Source organism: Hemitrygon akajei, chromosome 9, assembly GCF_048418815.1.
Source record: "Hemitrygon akajei chromosome 9, sHemAka1.3, whole genome shotgun sequence".
In the NCBI taxonomy this organism is placed as follows: domain Eukaryota; kingdom Metazoa; phylum Chordata; class Chondrichthyes; order Myliobatiformes; family Dasyatidae; genus Hemitrygon; species Hemitrygon akajei.
Genome location: NC_133132.1, coordinates 965,512 through 991,179, shown reverse-complemented (window position 1 = coordinate 991,179; position 25,668 = coordinate 965,512). Strand labels below are relative to the sequence as shown.

Below are 25,668 nucleotides of genomic sequence, written 5' to 3'. Positions count from 1 at the left end.
GGCCACACGTCACTGATTGTATAATGGTAGTAGGGAACACAATCCGGCCACACCTCACGGATTATATAATGGGAGTAGGGAACAGAATCCGGCCACACGTCACTGATTATATAATGGGAGTAGGGAACACCATCCGGCCACACGTCACTGATTATATAATGGGCGTAGGGAACACAATCCGGCCACATGTCACTGATTATATAATGGGAGTAGGGAACACCATCTGGCCACACGTCACTGATTATATAATGGGCGTAGGGAACACAATCCGGCCACACGTCACTGATTATATAATGGGAGTAGGGAACACAATCTGGTCACACGTCACTGATTATATAATGGGAGTAGGGAACACAATCCGGCCACATGTCACTGATTATATAATGGGAGTAGGGAACACAATCCGGCCACACGTCACTGATTATATAATAGGAGTAGGGAACACAATCCGGCCACACGTCACTGATTATATAATGGGAGTAGGGAACACAATCCGGTCACCCGTCACTGATTATATAATGGGAGTAGGGAACACAATCCGGCCACATGTCACTGATTATATATTGGGAGTAGGGAACACAATCCGGCCACACGTCACTGATTATATAATGGGAGTAGGGAACACAATCCGGTCACACGTCTCTGATTATATAATGGGAGTAGGGAACACAATCCAGCCTAACTTCACTGATTATATAATGGGAGTAGGGAACACAATCCAGCCTAACGTCACTGATTATATAATGGCAGTAGGGAACACAATCCGGTCACACGTCACTGATTATATAATGGGAGTAGGGAACACAATCCAGCCTAATGTCACTGATTATATAATGGGAGTAGGGAACACAATCCAGCCTAATGTCACTGATTATATAATGGCAGTAGGGAACACAATCAGGTCACACGTCACTGATTATATAATGGGAGTAGGGAACACAATCCGGTCACACGTCACTGATTATATAATGGGAGTAGGGAACACAATCCGGTCACACGTCACTGATTATATAATGGGAGTAGGGAACACAATCCAGCGTAATGTCACTGATTATATAATGGCAGTACGGAACACAATCCGGTCACACGTCACTGATTATATAATGGGAGTAGGGAACACAATCCAGCCTAACGTCACTGATTATATAATTTCAGTAGGGAACACAATCCGGTCACACGTCACGGATTATATAATGGGAGTAGGGAACACAATCCGGTCAGACGTCACGGATTATATAATGGGAGTAGGGAACACAATCCGGTCACACGTCACTGATTATATAATGGGAGTAGGGAACTCAATCCGGCCACACGTCACTGATTATATAATGGGAGTAGGGAACATAATCCGGCAACACGTCACTGATTATATAATGGGAGTAGGGAACACAATCCGGCCTTACTTCACTGATTATATAATGGGAGTAGGGAACACAATCCGGCCACACGTCACTGATTATATAATGGGAGTAGGGAACTCAATCCGGCCACACGTCTCTGATTATATAATGGGAGTAGGGAACACAATCCGGCCATACTTCACTGATTATATAATGGGAGTAGGGAACACAATCCGGCCACACGTCACTGAATATATAATGGGTGTAGGGAACACAATCCGGCCACACGTCACTGATTATAGAATGGGAGTAGGGAACACAATCTGGCCACACGTCACGGATTATATCATGGGAGTATGGAACAAAATCTGGCCACACGTCACGGATTATATAATCGGAGTAGGGAACACAATCCGGTCACACGTCACGGATTATATAATGGGAGTAGGGAACACAATCCGCCCACACTTCACTGATTATATAATGGGATTAAGGAACACAATCCGGCCACACGTCACTGATGATATAATGGGATTAGTGAACAGAATCCGGCCACACGTCACTGATTATATAATGGTAGTAGGGAACACAATCCGGCCACACGTCACTGATTATATAATGGGAGTAGGGAACACAATCCGGCCATACTTCACTGATTATATAATGGGAGTAGGGAACACAATCCGGCCACACGTCACTGATTATAGAATGGGAGTAGGGAACACAATCCGGCCACACGTCACGGATTATATAATCGGAGTAGGGAACACAATCCGGCCACATGTCACTGATGATATAATGGGAGTAGGGAACAGAATCCGGCCACACGTCTCTGATTATATAATGGGAGTAGGGAACACAATCCGGCCATACTTCACTGATTATATAATGGGAGTTGGGAACACAATCCGGCCACACGTCACTGAATATATAATGGGTGTAGGGAACACAATCCGGCCACACGTCACTGATTATAGAATGGGAGTAGGGAACACAATCTGGCCTCACGTCACGGATTATATCATGGGAGTATGGAACAAAATCTGGCCACACGTCACGGATTATATAATGGGCGTAGGGAACACAATCCGGCCACACGTCACTGATTATATAATGGGAGTAGGGAACACAATCTGGTCACACGTCACTGATTATATAATGGGAGTAGGGAACACAATCCAGCCTAACGTCACTGATTATATAATGGGAGTAGGGAACACAATCTAGCCTAACGTCACTGATTATGTAAGGGGAGTAGGGAACACGATCTAGCCTAACGGCACTGATTATGTAATGGGAGTAGGGAACACAATCCAGCCTAACGTCACTGATTATATAATGGGAGTCGGGAACACAATCCGGTCATACGTCACTGGTTATATAATGGGGGTAGGAAACACAATCCGGACACACGTCACTGATTATATAATGGGATTAGGGAACACAATCCGGCCAGACGTCACTGATTATATAATCGGAGTAGGGAACACAATCCGGTCACACGTCACGGATTATATAATGGGAGTAGGGAACACAATCCGGCCATACTTCACTGATTATATAATGGGATTAGGGAACACAATCCGGCCACACGTCACTGATGATATAATGGGAGTAGGGAACACAATCTGGCCACACGTCACTGATTATATAATGGTAGTAGGGAACACCATCTGGCCACACGTCACTGATTATATAATGGGCGTAGGGAACACAATCCGGCCACACGTCACTGATTATATAATGGGAGTAGGGAACACAATCTGGTCACACGTCACTGATTATATAATGGGAGTAGGGAATACAATCCGGCCACATGTCACTGATTATATAATGGGAGTAGGGAACACAATCCGGCCACACGTCACTGATTATATAATAGGAGTAGGGAACACAATCCGGCCACACGTCACTGATTATATAATGGGAGTAGGGAACACAATCCGGTCACCCGTCACTGATTATATAATGGGAGTAGGGAACACAATCCGGCCACATGTCACTGATTATATATTGGGAGTAGGGAACACAATCCGGCCACACGTCACTGAATATATAATGGGAGTAGGGAACACAATCCGGTCACACGTCTCTGATTATATAATGGGAGTAGGGAACACAATCCAGCCTAACTTCACTGATTATATAATGGGAGTAGGGAACACAATCCAGCCTAACGTCACTGATTATATAATGGCAGTAGGGAACACAATCCGGTCACACGTCACTGATTATATAATGGGAGTAGGGAACACAATCCAGCCTAATGTCACTGATTATATAATGGGAGTAGGGAACACAATCCAGCCTAATGTCACTGATTATATAATGGCAGTAGGGAACACAATCAGGTCACACGTCACTGATTATATAATGGGAGTAGGGAACACAATCCGGTCACACGTCACTGATTATATAATGGGAGTAGGGAACACAATCCGGTCACACGTCACTGATTATATAATGGGAGTAGGGAACACAATCCAGCGTAATGTCACTGATTATATAATGGCAGTACGGAACACAATCCGGTCACACGTCACTGATTATATAATGGGAGTAGGGAACACAATCCAGCCTAACGTCACTGATTATATAATTTCAGTAGGGAACACAATCCGGTCACACGTCACGGATTATATAATGGGAGTAGGGAACACAATCCGGTCAGACGTCACGGATTATATAATGGGAGTAGGGAACACAATCCGGTCACACGTCACTGATTATATAATGGGAGTAGGGAACTCAATCCGGCCACACGTCACTGATTATATAATGGGAGTAGGGAACATAATCCGGCAACACGTCACTGATTATATAATGGGAGTAGGGAACACAATCCGGCCTTACTTCACTGATTATATAATGGGAGTAGGGAACACAATCCGGCCACACGTCACTGATTATATAATGGGAGTAGGGAACTCAATCCGGCCACACGTCTCTGATTATATAATGGGAGTAGGGAACACAATCCGGCCATACTTCACTGATTATATAATGGGAGTAGGGAACACAATCCGGCCACACGTCACTGAATATATAATGGGTGTAGGGAACACAATCCGGCCACACGTCACTGATTATAGAATGGGAGTAGGGAACACAATCTGGCCACACGTCACGGATTATATCATGGGAGTATGGAACAAAATCTGGCCACACGTCACGGATTATATAATGGGCGTAGGGAACACAATCCGGCCACACGTCACTGATTATATAATGGGAGTAGGGAACACAATCTGGTCACACGTCACTGATTATATAATGGGAGTAGGGAACAGAATCCGGTCACACGTCACGGATGATATAATGAGAGTAGGGAACACAATCCGGTCACACGTCACGGATTATATAATGGGAGCAGGTCTGTACGACTCGGTCACCAATCACGGATTAGGTTTATTGCAGATTTAGCAATCTAATATACTACAACAAAACAGACAATAACAGTAAATTTAAACATTTCCATCTGCATCTGGCTGACATTTTTCCCTGCGCAATGGTCCTCGATCACCTCCACGGTAGCTCTGGTCACAGCAAATTCTTTCTCCATGGTTTCCGGCCACAGACATACTCCCTGAACATTGCCAGGCAACCTGTCTCTGTGCACCCCTCCGCTGCTGCACCCAGGACCCATCTCTGTAGCCCCGGAAGCAAATTTACTGAGACACCTTTCTCTCCTTATTTTGAAATGTACCCAGAGAGTGAGAAGCTTGCCTGTGGCTATGCGAATGGGAGTGTAGCCTCACACATTGACGGCCACCATGTTGGATTATCATCTCACCTCACCCTCTATAAACATGTTGGATTAATGCCGGCTTCTGCAAATCCAGTCACCTTATTTTAAAATGTCAGTGTAAGCTGTGCGGTGTTTGTCTGAACTCATTTGTAAAACAAACTATTAATATCTCCGTTCTGGGCTCCTCTTTCCCCTCTTTATTCCCTCTGCACTCTCAGACAGGATGCAGGGCTTCGACCCGAAGCTCAACCGTCCCCCAGATGCTGCGTGACCTGTGGAGTTTTTCCAGTAAACGTCTGCGGCTCTGGGTCCCAAATTCCGCATTCTCCTGCATCACCTGTCCCTCTGACACAGCCGCAGCCCAGTGGGCAATTTGTCGCAGACTAACTAACCCTCGCTCTCTTTCTTTCACAGGGACATTCTCCAGCAGGGGGGGTCAGCAATCGATGCGGCCATTGCCAGCTTGCTCTGTGACGGGCTGCACAACGCACACAGCATGGGGATTGGAGGAGGCTTCTATATGACCATTTACGACGCACAGACAGGTGGGTGCTCTATCAACTGGCCTTCTCCCTTCACCCACAACTTTCTGCATTCAACACCTACTAGGAGGGGTATCTGAGGGTCCCCAGCCACTTCCTGCAGACACTCTCTCCCAAACCCTCAGGCTGTGCAGCTCCTTGTTGCTGGGCCGTGGGAGAAAGCAGGATCATCCCAGATTTGAAACAGGCAACTGCGTCTGGAGGAGGCATTTACATTCATGGTGTAGAGGAACTATTGTCATTGGGGGGTCAGGAGGTGTAGATGGAGAGGAACTGTTGTCATTGGGGGGTCAGAAGGTGTAGATGGAGAGGAACTGTTGTCATTGGGGGGTCAGGAGGTGTAGATGGAGAGGAACTGTTGTCATTGGGGGTGTCAGGAGGTGTAGATGGAGAGGAAATGTTGTCATTGGGTGGTTGTCAGGAGGTGTAGATGGAGAGGAACTGTTGTCATTGGAGGGGCAAGGAGGTGTAGATGGAGAGGAACTGTTCTCATTGGGGGGGTCAGGAGGTGTAGATGGAGAGGAATTGTTGTCCTTGGGGGTGTCAGGAGGTGTAGATGGAGAGGAACTGTTGTCATTGGATGGTGTCAGGAGGTGTAGATGGAGAGGAACTGTTGTCATTGGGGGGTCAGGAGCTGTAGATGGAGAGGAACTGTTGTCATTGGGGTTCAGGAGGTGTAGATGGAGAGGAACTGTTGTCATTGGGGGGTCAGGAGGTGTAGATGGAGAGGAACTGTTGTCATTGGGGGGTCAGAAGGTGTAGATGGAGAGGAAATGTTGTCATTGGGTGGTTGTCAGGAGGTGTAGATGGAGAGGAACTGTTGTCATTGGGGGTGTCAGGAGGTGTAGATGGAGAGGAACTGTTGTCATTGGGGGGTCAGAAGGTGTAGATGGAGAGGAACTGTTGTCATTGGGGGGGCAAGGAGGTGTAGATGGAGAGGAACTGTTGTCATTGGGGGGGTCAGAAGGTGTAGATGGAGAGGAAATGTTGTCATTGGGTGGTTGTCAGGAGGTGTAGATGGAGAGGAACTGTTGTCATTGGGGGTGTCAGGAGGTGTAGATGGAGAGGAACTGTTGTCATTGGGGGTGTCAGGAGGTGTAGATGGAGAGGAATTGTTGTCATTGGGGGTGTCAGGAGGTGTAGATGGAGAGGAACTGTTGTCATGGGGGGGTCAGGAGGTGTAGATGGAGAGGAACTGTTGTCATTGGGGGGGTTGTCAGCAGGTGTAGATGGAGAGGAATTGTTGTCATTGGGGGTGTCAGGAGGTGTAGATGGAGAGGAACTGTTGTCATGGAGGGGTTAGGAGGTGTAGATGGAGAGGAACTGTTGTCATGGGGGGGTCAGGAGGTGTAGGTGTAGAGGAACTGTTGTCATTGGGGGGAAGGGGTCAGGAAGTGTAGATGGAGAGGAACTGTTGTCATTGGGGGTGTCAGGAGGTGTAGATGGAGAGGAACTGTTGTCATTGGGGTGGGTCAGGAGGTGTAGATGGAGAGGAACTGTTGTCATTGGGGTGGGTCAGGAGGTGTAGATGGAGAGGAACTGTTGTCATTGGGGTGGGTCAGGAGGTGTAGGTGGAGAGGAACTGTTGTCATTGGGGGTTTCAGGAGGTGTAGATGGAGAGGAACTGTTGTCAGCAAGACTGAGCCCTGACCTCTATAAGACATAGGAGCAGATTTAGTGCTTTCGGCCCATCGAGTCTGCCTTAGGGTTTCAACATGGCTGATTTATTACCCTCTCATCGCACCCTCCTGCTTTCTCCCAGTAGCATTTAATGCCCTGATTAATCGCAAACCTATCCAGCTCCGTTCTGAACACATGAAATGAGGAATTGGATCCAGAGCATGCACTCCTGCTTGTAAACTATCGTCAGATGGACCAGATGTTAAATCCCCAACAGGGCCCTTTGATAGAGAACAGTTTCTCTTATTCTTGGGAAAATGGGCTTTGGAAAACAAGTATAAAGAAGATTTGTGCCTTTCACTGGAGAGAAAGTACAGTGCACAACTTGAGTTTACAGGCTTTCGCATGTTTGCACCTTTGAAGGAATTAATGAATGATGCATTATAAAGGAGTTGCCAGTTTTTAACTCTTTTCAATCTTGTGCTTGTAAATTAAGCAGAGACACATGAGCAAACTCAAGAATTTTACTTAATCTGATTAAAATATTCAAACCCTCCCTTGTGAGATTTAAAAGTTTGGATGTTAAGTTTCAACATATTAAGAAACTAAAAATCTTGTCCAATATTTTTGCTTTACAATATTGTTCAAATTGAAATCTGGAAGAATTCAATCCTTAAGACTTACTGTTCACTTTAGATGGATTTTAAATGGTGAGCAGTAGGCATTTGTATTTTATAAAGACAAAAAAGGAACCTGAAAAAGGAGCATGATATTTTGGTGGGAATTGTGTAGATCCTGTTGTGAATAAAATGTAATTATTGTGGAAAACACAGACTTCTGTCGTATCCAAATGAGAGGCTTTTGCTACGTTTCTGTCTCTCATCAGGCATGCTACTTACAGTGTTGTAATGGAGGAAACCGGATAATGGGCTTGATTTCTGTTGGCAGCAATTTGGGGTTTTGTAAACTTTTGGGTGAGTTTGTGTAGAAGCAGCACTAAGCAGAGACTGTCACAGATGCTTAGTGCTAATGAGAAGGTGTTTGAGAAGGGTGTTGGTGAACTGAAAGGCTCAAAGGCCAGAATTGAACTGAGTGAAGCAGCAACATCAAGATTCAATAAAATCTGTCCAGCGCCTTACGCACTACGTTCTGAAGTGGATGAAGATTCAATAAAATCTGTCCAGCGCCTTACGCACTACGTTCTGAAGTGGATGAAGATTCAATAAAATCTGTCCAGCGCCTTACGCACTACGTTCTGAAGTGGATGAAGATTCAATAAAATCTGTCCAGCGCCTTACGCACTACGTTCTGAAGTGGATGAAGATTCAATAAAATCTGTCCAGCGCCTTACGCACTACGTTCTGAAGTGGATGAAGATTCAATAAAATCTGTCCAGCGCCTTACGCACTACGTTCTGAAGTGGATGAAGATTCAATAAAATCTGTCCAGCGCCTTACGCACTACGTTCTGAAGTGGATGAAGATTCAATAAAATCTGTCCAGCGCCTTACGCACTACGTTCTGAAGTGGATGAAGATTCAATAAAATCTGTCCAGCGCCTTACGCACTACGTTCTGAAGTGGATGAAGATTCAATAAAATCTGTCCAGCGCCTTACGCACTACGTTCTGAAGTGGATGAAGATTCAATAAAATCTGTCCAGCGCCTTACGCACTACGTTCTGAAGTGGATGAAGATTCAATAAAATCTGTCCAGCGCCTTACGCACTACGTTCTGAAGTGGATGAAGATTCAATAAAATCTGTCCAGCGCCTTACGCACTACGTTCTGAAGTGGATGAAGATTCCATAAAATCTGTCCAGCGCCTTACGCACTACGTTCTGAAGTGGATGAAGATTCAATAAAATCTGTCCAGCGCCTTACGCACTACGTTCTGAAGTGGATGAAGATTCAATAAAATCTGTCCAGCGCCTTACGCACTACGTTCTGAAGTGGATGAAGATTCAATAAAATCTGTCCAGCGCCTTACGCACTACGTTCTGAAGTGGATGAAGATTCAATAAAATCTGTCCAGCGCCTTACGCACTACGTTCTGAAGTGGATGAAGATTCAATAAAATCTGTCCAGCGCCTTACGCACTACGTTCTGAAGTGGATGAAGATTCAATAAAATCTGTCCAGCGCCTTACGCACTACGTTCTGAAGTGGATGAAGATTCAATAAAATCTGTCCAGCGCCTTACGCACTACGTTCTGAAGTGGATGAAGATTCAATAAAATCTGTCCAGCGCCTTACGCACTACGTTCTGAAGTGGATGAAGATTCAATAAAATCTGTCCAGCGCCTTACGCACTACGTTCTGAAGTGGATGAAGATTCAATAAAATCTGTCCAGCGCCTTACGCACTACGTTCTGAAGTGGATGAAGATTCAATAAAATCTGTCCAGCGCCTTACGCACTACGTTCTGAAGTGGATGAAGATTCAATAAAATCTGTCCAGCGCCTTACGCACTACGTTCTGAAGTGGATGAAGATTCAATAAAATCTGTCCAGCGCCTTACGCACTACGTTCTGAAGTGGATGCCGAACTGAAGAGCTTGCAGGCATCTGAAATTCTCTCCAAGGCTGAGTGGAGTGGCTGAGCCACGGCCATTGTCCCGGTGATCAAGAAAGGGAAGGCTGGATCCGTTTGCATATGTGGGGATCTCAAGGTGAGCATCAACCCCGTGCTGTGAACTGTGCAGTGTCCCCTGCCGTGAACAGAAGACAGTTTGGCATCTTCGGCAGGCGGGGAGAAGTTTTCAAAGATTGATTTGTCACAAGCCTATCTGCAAATGCAGACTGAGTGGTCAAGCAGGAAATCCCTCATGATCCACACTCACAAGGGACTGTTCCAGTATAATCATCCGGTCTTTGGTGTCGTATCAGCTACAGCAATTTGCAAAGTGCTCCAAGATATCCCGGGAGTACAATGTTACCTTGATAACATCAGCGTGACTGGCAAGAATGATGAAGAGCACCTCCAGATCCTTGGTAAAATGCTTACCAGGCTGAGCGTGTATGGTCTGTGCACAGAGAGAGACAGATGTGAGTTTTCAAGAATTAAATCTGATATTGTGGACATGTCACTGACAAGCATGGTTGACATAAGACACAAGAGAAGATTGAAGCAGTGCCACAGGCAGCCAAACTGGAAAATGTATCAGGTCACACTTGGGCCTTGTAGTAATAACATCGGATGAACTGCTCACCCATTATGACCCATCACTGCCGTGCCATGCCTCCCCTTATGGCATTGGAGCTGTTTTGTCACAAATTATGAAAGATGGATCTGAATGCCGATTGTGTTTGCTTCAAGATCGCTGATGAGGACAGAGGAATCAAGAGGCCCTTAGTCTAGTCTGGGGAATAAAGAAGTTCCATCTCTACTTCTACAGATAAAAGTTTACAGTAGTGACAGATCCCCAGCCCCTTGTGTCCATATTCAATCCCAGGAAGGAAATTCCAGTGATGTCTGCTACCCGGTTACAACGTTGGGCACTTTTCCGAGGAACCCACTCCTATCCCATGGTGTTCAAGGCTACCAAACAACGCAGCAATGCTGATGGCTTGTCACCTCTTCCACTACTGGCAAGAGAAGAGAAGTCTTCATACTGTGTGTGACCCAGCAACAGTGTTCCCCACTGCACTGGTGGACCAGCTGCCGGTAACAAATTCTGAAATGCAAAGGGAAACAAGAATGACTCGACATTGTCAAAAGTCAATGAAATCGTCATGAAAGGGTGGCCAGCTCATGGTTTCCAGAGTTCTCACTGAGACTGGACCAACTGTTGGTATGTCAAAGAAAGCTGACGTGTGGATCTCGTGTTGTGGTTCCCTCTAAACTGCACGCCAGGGTGACAGAAAATCTGCGTGAAGGACACCTGGGTACAGTCAAATGAAGAGTCTCGTCCGGAACTACGTGTGGTGGCTGGGAATAGATAAACATTGAAAACTTGGCCAAAAGCTATTTGGGATGCTAAAAAGATCAAAATGCACCCTCACCGGCACTGTTACACCCATGGGAGTGGCTGTCATCACCATGGCAAAAATTACATATTGACTTTGCTGGGCCATTCATGGACTCCATGTTCCTGATTACTGTGGATGTTCATTCGATGTGGCCAGAGGTTATACCAATGAAGTCAACCACCTCAGCAAAGACTGTCTCCATTCTGGGGACTTCCTTCACTTGAAATGGCTTATCAGAACAAATAGTGATAGCAGAGCACAATACACATCAGACAAATTCTGACTGCTCATGAAAAAAAAATGGCATCAGACATTTCAAGTCAGCTCAATGCTCTTCATGAGCAGGAATCTGGGATGTCGTGTAGACCTCCTGAAACCAGATCTACAGAGGGAAGTGCAGAATGAACGGTTCAGCCAGTCGCTAAATGATGTAGCAAGGAGCATTGAGGTTGGACAGGAAATCCTTGTGCCTGATTACCGAGAAGACAGGTGGACATCTGGTAGGATAGCGACAAGAAGTGGACCACTGATGTACTCAGTGGATGTTCTAGATCAGACATGGAGCTGTCATGTGGACCAGATACTGGATACTCAACCACAGAACACACCCGAGTCGATTGTATCCAACAAACCAGACACATTACAGACACCGGACTTGCCTCTCAGTGATGATCATGTCACTAACAGATGTGATACAGGCAACTGAGAACGCTGTCTTAGGACGAGACACCGACCAAACGTGATGCCACTCCACAGGCCAGGGGTGCTATGAGGATGAGAACGTTATCGCTGACGAGACACTTGCCAAACGTGATGCCACTCCACAGGCCAGGGGTGCTATGAGGATGAGAACGTTATCACTGACGAGACACCTACCAAACGTGATGCCACTCCACAGGCCAGGGGTGCTATGAGGATGAGAACGTTATCGCTGACGAGACACCGACCAAACATGATGCCACTCCACAGGGCAGAGACACTATTCTGAAAGAAACAGAGCACCACCCAAAAGAATGAACCTTTAGAACTGTGAAGTTAGTTATGGACCGTTATTGTGAAAGCACGTTTGTTTGGAATGTGGGTGTATGAAAGGGAAATTGAATGTTTTGTACATATGCAGTTTTATGTTGCATTTATCTAAAGGAGGACAAAGTGTAATGTATGGATTATTTCTCTTAGAGAAATGCCTTTCCTTAGTGCTACTTATGGATTGTTATCTGTGCCTGTGTATTGACCTGTCTCTCCCTTTCACTGTGATGTGAATATACCAATTAACGCCACTTCCCACATGTGCGTTTTTATTTAAATGATATGTAGTTGCAAAGAGACAACACTAAGCTCATCTCCCTGACCCGTAATATTCCTAGTGTTACGTATTCAGGCAACAATAAATATATATGAGTTAGGCAAGGGTTTTTATAACAAATAACACATTTATTAAACACTGAAAACAAACAAATAATATGTAGTTGCAGAAAGACTAAGCTCATCTCCCTGACCCGTAATATTGCTAGCATTAAAATAAACACATTGAACCTGTCTGCCTTGTCTTGTCTATTTTGCACACACCCGGTTTACTGGTCATGATATTTACCTTTCTGTCAATGTCTCAGTCCACTTGTTGGGCGAAGGTGATGTTGCAATGTCCCTGGGATGAGTGCTTGGGCTCCAGCTGATCACAATCCCTCCCAATGAGGGAGTCGGTACAATAATGATAAATGAGAACTGAAATGACAAATTTTAGAAAACACAATGTACACTCAAGCACACTTCAATTGGCACTACCTAGAACAACTTCTCAGGATTTATTTCCATTAAAGAAAGCAGGATTCGACACGCTGCATGAGCATAAGTGGTCCTGATAAGTACGCACCACTAAACTTAAATGAAAGCACAACCTAGAAAAATGAAGAAATTATCACTATGGACAAAAAAGTTAACCAATGGAAGAGCGGGACTCCATGGAAGACATCCCCATGATCTGAACAGGCGAGATGTCAACAAGGAATACTTAATTAAATACCATCAAGACAGTAAGTGCAGAAAATGCCGAGAGAAACCAGAAACAATCTGACACATTACAGGATCCTGTATATGTTTAACTCAATCTGATTACTTACACAGCCACAATCAAATGCCAAACATCATTCACCAAAATCTTGCTTTACAAGCTCGTACAACTCATATTGATACAAGATAATTCCAGTTTTAGAGTCAGCATCCTACAAATATATTATTACAGATAGGACAATCCATTATAACAGTCTGAATATACAATACAAGATAAACAAGCACGAATAACTTGCTTATAGACAGAGGCATTCCAAGCATCATAACACAGAAATCAATAAATGAAAAAACATCAGAAATATGTTGAATTGTATGTACAATGTACTGTGTATCTAATCAAAATGGCTTCTTTGGTTTGCTAGAGTAGGAATGCTTTTATGTCTGATAAGTGTTTTTTTCTCGCAGTTGTTTAGCCTTGGACTTGCTGATATGGGGATTGTATTCATTTGTTAACCAATGGGGAATGTTATTTTGTCTTATGGGGCTGGGAGCTTGGGGGTTTTGGCGGTCTTTTGAGGGGAGGCGGGAAGGAGACGCCGAGGAAGGTGGACGTGCGCTGCACTGCTCGGTCGACCACTGGGGTGGTCCCAGGTGCGAGGACGTGGCGGTCGGAGGCAAGCGACGAGGGATCGAATGGTTCGATGGTTGATCTCCAACAATGTGCACTAAACTGACTGAACTTTGATAAGTTGGCACCTTTTACTTTATTTTATTTTCCTTCATATATACTGTATTGCATAGTACTCTTTTAGTTTTAGTAAAATCTTTAAAGCGTATTCTGTAATGGTACCTGGTGTGAGTTTGATATTGCGTGGCATAAACTTGATTCTCACAGCACCTGCATGTACGGGAAGTGGGGTTGGTGAGTGGCTGGATCTCCTTTTCCCCTAGACATATACCAGCCTGTTGGGTAAGTGTTACATTTGTGGGGGCTCATCCGGGATTGGATTGTCGGACTGTGGAATCGCGTAGGCAGCAGAGCGGAGATGGACAGAGATAAGATTGTTAGCTGGTGTGAGTTGGAAGATGTACCGGTGCAGTATGCCTGCGTAGTGAGCGGGGTGGATTTTCGAGTTTCGGGAGACGCGTTAGTGTGGGGGATAAGTTTGGTGAAGGGTATTGAGCAGGTGGAATTGGTAACTAGACGGTGTGGTAAAGAGGTGGAGTCTGGCTGGGTGTTGGTTCGTACGAGTGTTGATGTCATGACGTTGGAACTGCCGGCGACGGTCAGTGTACCGGGGGAGGCGGGGCCGTGGGGGCTCCACACCCTCTCCGAGGGGGAGGATGATGAGATACCGGAGGAGGAGCTAGAGCTAGAGGTGGCCCCCAGAGAGGTGCCCGTCTCTAGTAAAGGGAGGAGGGAGGAGGGAGTCGTGACTAGGCCCCGCCCCCCCAGGTAGGGGGGAATCCTCGGAGCTGGCAGCCGCACTTAACTCCCTGGTGGGAGTGGCTGAGAGGCCACGGCTGAAGCTGGGGGTGTTCTCCGGAGCCAAGCCTACCCCAGATGGGGAGGTGGACTATGAGACTTGGATCGAGCATACGTCTTTGATGTTAGAGGAGTGGCCAGGCTCGGAGGAGGAGAAGAGGCAGCGATTGGTGGGAAGTTTGAGGGGTTCGGCAGCCAGAACAGTCCGGGAGTTGAAAGCTGAAAAGCTTGGGGCTTCAGTGGAGGAATGCATAGAGGTTTTGGAGGAAGCGTTTGGGTTGTCAGGGGAACCCTGGCTGTTTTTAGCAGAGTTCCAACACCTGGAACAATGGAGAGGGGAAAAGCTCTCCGAGTACACATTTCGGATGGAGGAGATGCTTACCGGGTTGCGGTGCTAGGGGGTAGTGAAGGCGCCTGACGTGGCTAGCGTGAGGATGGGTCAGATATTCAGTGGCTCTCTGGAGGAGGACAAGGTGGCGTGGACTATTCGGTAGGCTTATAGGAAGGGCCCCCCTCCATCCTTCGGGCAACTGATTAGAGAGGTGCGGGAGGAAGAGAGAGCGTTGGGGCGGAAAAGGGGATCGGGCCACCGGAAGCGATCCTCAGCGATACAGGAAGTGGTGGCTGGGTGGAGGACTGAAAACCCCCAGGGGAGTAGAGACCCCCCTCTGCAGGGGAAGAACAGGGAAGTTACTCACTCCCGGGGCGACCCGTGCAGTGGGTCGGGAGCAGGGGCCGTCCTGGAAGAGGAGGGGCGGTGGGCAGCGTTTGTTTTAACTGTGGGAAAGAGGGGCATTTCGGGCGGGATTGTGGGCGGCCGAGGGTGTGCTATAGCTGTGGAGAGGAGGGACACTTTAGGTGGGATTGTGAGAGACAAGGAGTCCCGTGGAGGGCAAGCCCCCCCGCGACTAAGAAGGGAGAGGTGTCGAGAAACTTAGGAGAGGCTCAGTGAGGGAACGGACTGGAGCCTCTGGAGGAACACGTTCCCAGAGATCAGCCGGGGACCACCGGGTGCCCACGCCTCTATTCCGGATGGGCTGGTAGGACCCCGTGCCAGTGTGTGTCTATGGATAGAGGGAGTTTACTCAAAAGTTGTTCTTGATACGGGATCGCAGGTGACCTTATTGTACCGGTCTTTCTACAACAAATATCTAAAGCATTTGCCCGTAACCCCATTTGATGCCCTGCTGATTTGGCGTGTGAGCGAGGGTGACGACCCGTACAATGGGTACCTATCGGTGAGATTGGAGTTCTCGGAGGGCGATGTGGGAGTGCCTGAAGCTATTGAGACGTTGGTGTTGGTGTGTCCGGACCCGGTGGAAACCGGTGGTGCTGCCCTCCTGGTGGGGACTAACTCCCCCGTTGTGCGATGGCTCCTGGGAGCTTGTAAGGAGAAAGGAGGGGAACACTTTCTGGAGACCCTCTCGGTGCATCCAGTGTTTCGAGCAGTGTTCGAAGAAGGGGTTTCCCCCCAAGGGCTGGACCCGGAGTGTAAACGAGGGATGGTGTGGTGTACGCAGGCGAGGCCCAAGGTGATTCGACCAGGGGAGGTAGCACTCGTGCTGGGGACCCCCAGATTCCCAGGAGTGCCAACAGGCGAAGCCCTGTTAGTAGACGCCCTGGACGATCTTGAAGGGGAGACACGATTTCCGGCGGGGGCGCTGGTGAGGCCCGAAGTGCAGAGACCAGGGGTGGTACATGCGAGGCGTATAGCTATAAGTGTCAGGAACACCACGGCAAGAGAAATCACCTTTAAGAGGGGAATGCCGCTGGCACATCTGTTCCCGGTGATGGTAATGTCTAGCGCACTAGTGAGGACCCCTAACGGGGAGGGATCGGAGCATCGAAGGGAGCTGACCGCTGAAGTCTTTAACTTCGGGGATTCCCCTGTGTCACCGGAGTGGAAATGCAGGCCAGTGGAGAAGATGCTGAAAATGGAAGCTGTTTTTTCTCGGGGCAAGATTGATGTTGGCTGCTCCAAAAGCACTCGCCACACCATCTGGGTGACGGAGGACACCCCGTTCCGAGAGAGATCCCGGCGGCTGGCTCCGGCAAATGTTGAGGATGTGCGGCAGCACTTGTGCAAGTTGAAGGAGGCCGGAATCATAGCTGAGTCCCGAAGTCCTTATGTGTCCCCAATAGTGGTGGCACAGAAGAAGAATGGGAGAGTGCGCATGTGTGTTGACTACAGGACTTTGAATCGGTGAACTGTCCCTGATCAATATACTGTCCCGAGGGTCGAGGACGCGTTGGCCTACCTGAGTGGAGCAAAGTGGTTCAGTGTGCTGGACTTGAGGAGTGGGTGTTACCAGATCCCGATGAGTGCGGGCGATAAAGAGAAGACCGCCTTTATCTGCCCGCTGGGGTCCTTTCAGTTCGAACGAATGCCCCAGGGCATATCGGGAGCCCCAGCCACCTTCCAGAGGCTCATGGAGAGGACTGTGGGGGATATGAATCTGTTGGAGGTGCTGGTGTACATGGACGATTTGATAGTGTTTGGATTGACTTTGGAGGAACATGAAGAGCGGCTGTTAAAGGTATTAGGCCGGCTTAAGGAGGAAGGGCTGAAGCTTTTTCTGGACAAATGCCAGTTCTGCAAGTCGTCGGTTAGCTACGTTGGTCATATCATTTCGCGAGAGGGAGTGGCTACTGATCCAACCAAGATAGAGGCCGTGACCACCTGGCCGAGACCCTAGAACGTGAGCGCTCTGCGCTCATTTTTGGGGTTCTGTGGGTATTACCGGCGATTTGTGAAAGGATATGCCAGAATGTGTCACCCGTTGACTCAGCTGTTGTGTGGCTATCCCCCAGTGGGAAAGAAAAGGACGGGGGACCAGAGGCAAGACGCTGGAGGATACTGGAACCTGGAGGAACCTTTTGGCTCGAGATGGGATGATCGATGTGAAGAGGCGTTCCGATCTCTGAAAAGGGCGCTGACCCAGGCCCCGGTGTTGGCTTTTGCCGATCCCCAGAAGCCATATGTGCTGCACACGGATGCCAGCCGAGAGGGTCTAGGAGCTGTTCTGTACCAGGAGCATGGCAACACGTTGAAACCGGTAGCGTTTGTCAGCTGAAGCTTGTCGCCATCTGAGAGAAACTATCCCACTCACAAGTTGGAGTTCCTGGCGCTGAAGTGGGCAGTGGTGGACAAGTTGAGCGATTACCTGTACGGAGCCAAGTTTGAGGTGAGAACGGATAACAATCCTCTCACTTATATTCTGACTTCGGCTAAGCTGGATGCTACAGGACATCGGTGGCTGGCGGCCTTGTCAGTATATGAGTTCAGCCTGAAGTACCGCCCAGGAAGCAGGAATGTTGATGCGGATGCTTTGTCACGTCGGGAGCCGGGGGAACAGGAGAAGGGCTAGGAGTAGGAGAGTGTCCCTGCCCCTGGAGTGAAGGCGATGTGTCAGTTCGCTATCACCGTGAAGGCCGAGGGAAGAGGGAGGCTGGAACGAGCCGTGGACCATTTGGGGGGTTTTGACGACGCCATACCCCTAGCTTATTGTGACCTGACCGCACTGCGGACTAAACAGTTGCCGGAACTGAGTCCAGGGGAAGTGGCAGCTGCTCAGCAGAATGACCCGGGTCTTGGCACTGTGTGGAGAGCGGTAGAGAAGGGGGATGTGGCATTGGCTGAGAAGGCGAAACACCCATCCGTGCCTCTGTTATTGAAGGAGTGGCCTCGGTTAAAATTAAAGAACCAAGTCTTGTACCGGGTCACGGCAGCTCAGGACCAACCCCGCCGTTGGCAACTGGTCCTGCCAGAGAAGTATCGGCAGACTGTACTCCAGGCCTTGCATGATGATTCCGGACACTTGGGGGTGGAACAGACCTATGGATTACTCAAAGACCGGTTCTACTGGCCCCGGATGAGGGGGGAAGTCGAAGAATACTGTAGGGGATGCAGTCGTTGCATCCGGAGGAAGACCCTGCCTGCGTTGGCGGCTCCACTGTCGCACTTGCAGAGTGCGGGACCTCTGGACCTGGTATGTATGGATTTCCTGTCGATTGAGCCTGACACCAGCAACACTGCGAATGTCTTAGTCATCACCGATCATTACACTCGCTACGCTCAGGCATTTCCCACTAAGGATCAGAAGGCGACGACAGTGGCGAAGGTGTTATGGGAGAAGTATTTTGTTCATTACGGCCTTCCCAGGCGAATCCATAGTGATCAGGGGCGGGACTTTGAGAGCCGCCTTATCCATGAATTACTGACTATGCTTGGGGTTGAGAAATCCAGGACTACCCCTTATCACCCACAGGGAGATCCTCAGCCAGAGAGGTTCAACAGGACCCTGTTGGATATGCCCAGGATGCTGGAGATTGGGAAGAAAAGTAAGTGGAGTCGTCATATTGGACATTTGGTCCACTGTTACAATTGTACTCACAATAATGCTACAGGGTACCCTCCCTATTATCTGATGTTCGGGCGGGAAGCAAGGTTGCTATTGACTTGGTTTTGGGGGTGAAGTGGGTGAACTACCCGGGAAGCCTATCTAAAGTATGTGTCCGACATGAAGAGGCAGTTACGAGTTGGCCGAGACGGTGGCTACCAAACAAAATCAGAGGAATAAGATGCGGTATGATCAAAAGGTGAAGTTTGTCCAATTATTGCCGGGCGACCGGGTCCTTTTACGGAATTTGGGACTCCCTGGTAAGCACAAGTTGGCAGATCGATGAGCGGCCAGTCCCTATGTAATAGAGAGCCAGATGCCGAACCTGCCAGTTTACCGGGTGAAACCTGAGGATGGGAAAGGGCCTATCAAGGTACTCCATCGGAATCACCTGCTGCCCCTGGGTCAAGCGGTGCGGGTGGACAAGGAGCCAGAGAGGGAGGCTGTGCCTAGTACAAGGACTCTGTGAGGGCGCGGAGCAAGGGAAGAGGCCGCTGCTGAAGAGCGGGGACGGGTCCCTAACCCGGGAATGGATACCGATTCGGAAGATGACGACTCAGATGAGTGGCCCCTGCTCCCATTCGCTGGCGTTTCAGTACCAGAAGAGGAGGCTCCTGGCCCTTCCCATACTGAGTTGGGCGAGAGGAGGGAAGGTGTTGATGGTCAGATGGAGAGACAGCCTGCGTTGGGGGGAGAGAGGGTGGAACCTGAACATGAGCCAGAGAGTTCTCAGGTGAGGGGGGGACCCCATGAGGGAGGGGGTGAGGGTCTGTCAGGTAGACCTGGGGTGTCCGAGCCAGAGAGTTCTCAGGTGAGGGGGGAACCCCGTGAGGGAGGGAGTGAGGATCTGACAGGTAGACCTGGGGTGTCCGAGCCAGAGGGTTCGCAGGTGAGGGGGGAGCCCCGTGAGGGAGGGGGTGAGGATCTGACAGGTAGACCTGGGGTGTCCGAGGCAGAGGGTTCGCAGGTGAAGAGGGAGCCCAGTGAGGTGGAAGGGTCAGCAGAAGGGGTACGGAGATCTCAGAGGAGTAGGCGCCCCCCAGAGCGGTTGACATATGTGGTGCCAGGAGAACCGAGTGTGATTTCTACAGCTCTGGGTAGTTATGTCGCTGCTTTCCGCACCTGGGTTGGGTTTTGTGTGTTGCAAGAAGCCTTGGGGAACTCTAGTAATGTTACGAGGGCATGACATTTGCTGGTGGGGGGAGAATGTACAATGTACTGTGTATGTAATCAAAATGGCTTCTTTGGTTTGCTAGAGTAGGAATGCTTTTATGTCTAATAAGTGTTTTCTCTTGCAGTTGTTTAGCTTTGGACTTGCTGATATGGGAATTGTATTCATTTGTTAACCAATGGGGAATGTTATTTTGTCTTGTGGGGCTGGGAGCTTGGGGGTTTCAGCGGTCTTTTGAGGGGAGTCGGGAAGGAGACGCCGAGGAAGGTGGACGTGCGCTGCACTGCTCGGTCGACCACTGGGGTGGTCCCAGGTGCGAGGACATGGAGGTCGGAGGCAAGCGACGAGGGGTCGAATGGTTCGATGGTTGAGCTCCAACGATGTGCACTATACTGACAGAACTTTGCTAAGTTTGGTGCCTTTTACTTTATTTTCTTTTCCTTCACATATATTGTATTGCATAGTACTCTTTTTAGTTTTAGTAAAATCTTTAAAGTGTATTCTGTAACGGTATCTGGTGTGAGTTTGATATGGTGTGTGTACGTGCGGCATAAACTTGATTCTCACAGCACCTGCATGTACGGGAGGTGGGGTTGGTGAGTGGCTGGATCTCCTTTTCCCCTAGACATATACCAGCCTGTTGGGTAAGTGTTACATTTGTGGGGGCACGTCCGGGATTGGATTGTAGAGGCTGTGGAATCGCGTAGGCAGCAGAGCGGAGATGGACAGAGATAAGATTGTTAGCTGGTGTGAGTTGGAAGATGTACCGGTGCAGTATGCCTGCGTAGTGAGCGGAGTGGATTTTCGAGTTTCGGGAGACGCGTTAGTGTGGGGGATAAGTTTGGTGAAGGGTATTGAGCAGGTGGAATTGGTAACTAGACGGTGTGGTAAAGAGATGGAGTCTAGCTGGGTGTTGGTTTGTACGAGTGTTGATGTCATGACGTTGGAACTGCCGGCGACGGTCAGTGTACCGGGGGAGGCGGGGCCGTGGGGGCTCCACACCCTCTCCGAGGGGGAGGATGATGAGATACCGGAGGAGGAGCTAGAGCTAGAGGCGGCCCCCAGAGAGGTGCCCGTCTCTAGTAAAGGGAGGAGGGAGGAGGGAGTCGTGACTAGGCCCCGCCCCCCCAGGTAGGGGGGAATCCTCGGAGCTGGCAGCCGCACTTAACTCCCTGGTGGGAGTGGCCGAGAGGCCACGGCTGAAGCTGGGGGTGTTCTCCGGAGCCAAGCCTACTCCAGACGGGGAGGTGGACTATGAGACTTGGATCAAGCATACGTCTTTGATGTTAGAGGAGTGGCCAGGCTCGGAGGAGGAGAAGAGGCGGCGATTGGTGGGAAGTTTGAGGGGTTCGGCAGCCAGAACAGTCCGGGAGTTGAAAGCTGAAAAGCCTGGGGCTTCAGTGGAGGAGTGCATAGAGGTTTTGGAGGAAGCGTTTGGGTTGTCAGGGGAATCCTGGCTGCTTTTAGCAGAGTTTCAATGCCTGGAACAACGGAGAGGGGAAAAGCTCTCCGAGTACACATTTCGGATGGAGGAGATGCTTACCGGGTTGCGGTGCCAGGGGGTAGTGAAGGCGCCTGACGTGGCTAGCGTGAGGATGGGTCAGATATTCAGTGGCTCTCTGGAGGAGGACAAGGTGGCGTGGACTATCTGGCAGGCTTATAGGAAGGGCCCCCCTCCATCCTTCGGGCAACTGATCAGAGAGGTGTGGGAGGAAGAGAGAGCGTTGGGGCAGAAAAGGGGCTCGGGCCACAGGGAAACTTGGTTCTTTTCTTGGTCTTACAAGAGGAATTTGGAAGGCTATGGAACATGAACAGAGAACATGAACATGAACATTGTCTCGATAATGATATTTACAACTGGTGTCATCCCAAAGTCATGACCCAAGAGCATTAAATTAGGGATACATACCAATATTTATGTAAATCTCTAGAAAGCCACAATATTAAATGCCACTAGAATAGTCTGAAAGTTCCTAGTGATTGAGCGTGCTGGGCTATGCCTGTACCTCAGGTTTTACCAGTCTGAGCTGAGAAAATACAAAAAATGCAAGCATGAAAATAATATTACAAAGTTGGATGCAGGGTGGGCTGGGAGGAGGGTACAGAGGGACTTCAGAATCGGAATCAAGTTTATTATCACTGGCATGTGACGTGAAATTTGTTAACTTAGGGTTAGGGTTCTGCAGTAGTTCAATGCAATATATAATCTAGCAAAGAAAAAATAATAAATAACATAAAAATAATAATAATAAACAACTAAGTCAATTATATACATTGAATATATTTTTTAAAAACATGCAAAAACAAAAATACTGTATATTAAAACAAGTGAGGTAGTGTCTAAAGATTCAAAGTCTATTTAGGAATCAGATGGCAGAGGGGAAGAAGCTGATCCTGAATCACTGACTGTGTGCCTTCAGGCTTCTGTATCTCCTACCTAATGGCAACAGTGAGAAAAAGGCATGCCCTGGGTGCTGGAGGACCTTAATAATGGACGCTGCCTTTCTGAGACACCACTCCCTAAAGATGTCCTGGGTACTTTGTAGACTAGTGCCCAAGATGGAGCTGACTAGATTTACAACCTTCTGCAGCTTCTTTTGGTCCTGTGCAGTAGCGCCTCCATACCAGACAGTGATGCAGACTGTCAGAATGCTCTCCACGGTACAACTGTAGAAGTTTTTGAGTGTATTTGTTGACATTCCAAATCTCTTCAAACTCCTGATAAAGTATAGCTGCTGTCTTGCCTTCTTTATAACTACATCGATATGTTGGGACCAGGATAGATCCTCAGAGATCTTGACACCCAGGAACTTGAAGCTGCTCACTCTCTCCACTTCTGATCCCTCTATGAGGATTGGTATGTGTTCCTTCGTCTTACCCTTCCTGACGTCCACAAACAGCTCTTTCATCTTACTGACATTGAGTGCCAGGTTGTTGCTGCGGCACCACTCCACTAGTTGGCATATCTCACTCCTGTACGCCCTCTCGTCACCACCTGAGATCCTACCAACAATGGTTGTATCATCAGCAAATTTATAGATGGTACTTGAGCTATGCCTAGCCACACAGTCACGTGTATATAGAGAGTAGAGCACTGGGATAAGCACACACTCCTGAGGTGCTCCAGTGTTGATCATTAGTGAGGAGGAGATGGTATCACCAATCCACACAGACTGTGGTCTTCCGGTTAGGAAGTTGAGGATCCAATTGCAGAGAGAGGTACAGAGGCCCAGGTTCTGTAACTTCTCAATCAGGATTGTGGGAATGATGATATTAAATGCTGAGCTATAGTCGATGAACAGCATCCTGATGTAGGTGTTTGTTTTGTCCGGGTGGTCCAAAGCCGTGTGGAGAGTCATTGAGACTGCATCTGCCATTGACCTATTGTGGTGACGGGCAAATTTCTGGGGGTCCAGGTCCTTGCTGAGGCAGGAGTTCAGTCCAGTCATGACCAACCTCTCAAAGCATTTCATCATTGTAGCTGTGCTTCTGGGCGATAGTTATTAAAGCAGACCACAATATTCTTCTTAGGCACTGGTATAATTGTTGCCTTTCTGAAGCAAGTGGGAACTTAAGCCCGTAGCAGTGAGAGGGTGAAAATGTCCTTGAATACACCCGCTATTTAGTCAGCACAGATTTTCTGAGCCTTACCAGGTACCCCATCGGGACCTTCTGCCTTGCGAGAGTTCACTCTCTTCAAAGACAGCCTAACATCGGCCTCTGAGACAGAGATCACAGGGTCATCAGGTGCAGCAGGGATCTTCACAGCTGTAGTTGTGTTCTCCCTTTCAAAGTGGGCATAGAAGGCATTGAGTTCATCTGGTAGTGAAGCATCACAGCCATTCATGTTCTTGGGATTCACTTTGTAGGAAGTAATGTCTTGCAGACCCTGCCAGAGTTGCCATGCATTAGGGTTAGGCTCAGGGTAAATGCATGGGGGATATGGACAGGCTGAGTGATCGGGCATGGCTTATAGAAAATAACCCAGTCATCTACCACTGACTTAGTTGACGTGATACCTGTTAACTGGCAGCAGTACAGTGAAATTACTTTACATGACAAAATAAATAAATAGTGTAAAAGAAGGAATAATGAGATGCTGTTCATGGACCATTGGGGAATCTAACGGCAGAGGGGAAGAAGCTGTTCTCAAAGCACTGGGTGAGGGTCTTCAGACTCCGATAGCTCCTCCCTCACGGTAGTAAACTGAAAGAGTGTATGTCGGGATGGTGAGGGCCCTTAGTGATGGATGCCGCACTTTTGAGGCACCACCTCCTACGTGACGAGGGCAGCTGTATCCTATGATAGAGCTGCCTAAATTTCCTACCCTCGAGAGCCTCAGTAGTTTTTAAATAGTGAGAGCTTGAGAGGTGTTAGTGATTGGTGACCTGGTTATCACACGGTTCAGTAGATGATTGGGAGCTTGGACAAGAAAATGCTGAGGTGAAGGATCTTTCTGAGTGGGGAATAGGTGTGTAGGAATGAACGTCGTTATGTGTGAAACACCACGATCACGTAGCACTTGGTGAGGTTCCACAGAGACCAGCATGACTGTGCTCCGGTACCACTGGAGTTGGCCGAAGGGAGATTGGTAGCGAGGCTGCCCCCAGGCCCATATCCCCTGATTCCTGTTTTGTCTCTGATGCTGCAGGGGGAGTGGACAAACTGCACACTGGAATGAGTGGAGGAGGATGTCACTTGGCGAGAACCACAGGTCCGTGTCTGTGGTCAGCTTGGGGGTAACCCACCTCCTGTGTTCCCGAAAGGTCAGGTTCTATCTCACCCCAGGTTCCAGCTCCTGCTGGGTGTGGTTACATGACCCATGCTACTTCAAACATTATTTAATTCTTCTTTGACAGGAACAGTCGATGTAATTGATTCTAGAGAAGTGGCTCCAGGAAGTGCATCACGAGATTTGTTTGTCAATGACAAAAGTGGCCTGTCTCGTAAAGGTAAGGACAGAGACATCGATTCCAGTGTTCTTTGGCACCAGGGTCTGAATGAATTCCAAAGTTTGCACCGAGCCCAGTTACCCCACAATTGCTTCCAATTGCTTCTTCTTCCCATTGTTTGTAAGCCCTGATTCCAAGGGTTAAGTTCAGCAGGAGGTTTCTGCCAGTGTGTCGAAGAGTGTGGTTGTGTTTAGGAGTCAATACATACTGTTTATGTATTCACTTCAAATATATGTCACATATACAGTAAATTACCATTTCAATCACATTAAATTGTGGTCATCCATCTAATGTGGCATCTAGTTTAGCAATTTGTTTACTCCCAAAACAGCCTTCCCAGGAATAAATCAATAAAGTTGTGCAAATGCCTCTAAGGCCATCGGATTGATACTAGGAATGCAATCAGATGCAGTGATCAGGCATTTCAGTATA

At 48.3% G+C, this 25,668-nt stretch overlaps 1 protein-coding gene across 1 annotated transcript in view; it reads left to right on the top strand.

The window, feature by feature from the left end:
- LOC140733777 (glutathione hydrolase 1 proenzyme-like) overlaps positions 1-25,668 on the top strand; it is a 476,676-nt gene that overhangs the window by 222,052 nt on the left and 228,956 nt on the right. The window contains exons 4-5 of the mRNA XM_073057534.1: positions 5,503-5,633; positions 25,144-25,236. Of these exons, the coding sequence (XP_072913635.1) occupies positions 5,503-5,633; positions 25,144-25,236 (224 nt within the window). The remainder of the gene's footprint in view (positions 1-5,502; positions 5,634-25,143; positions 25,237-25,668) is intronic.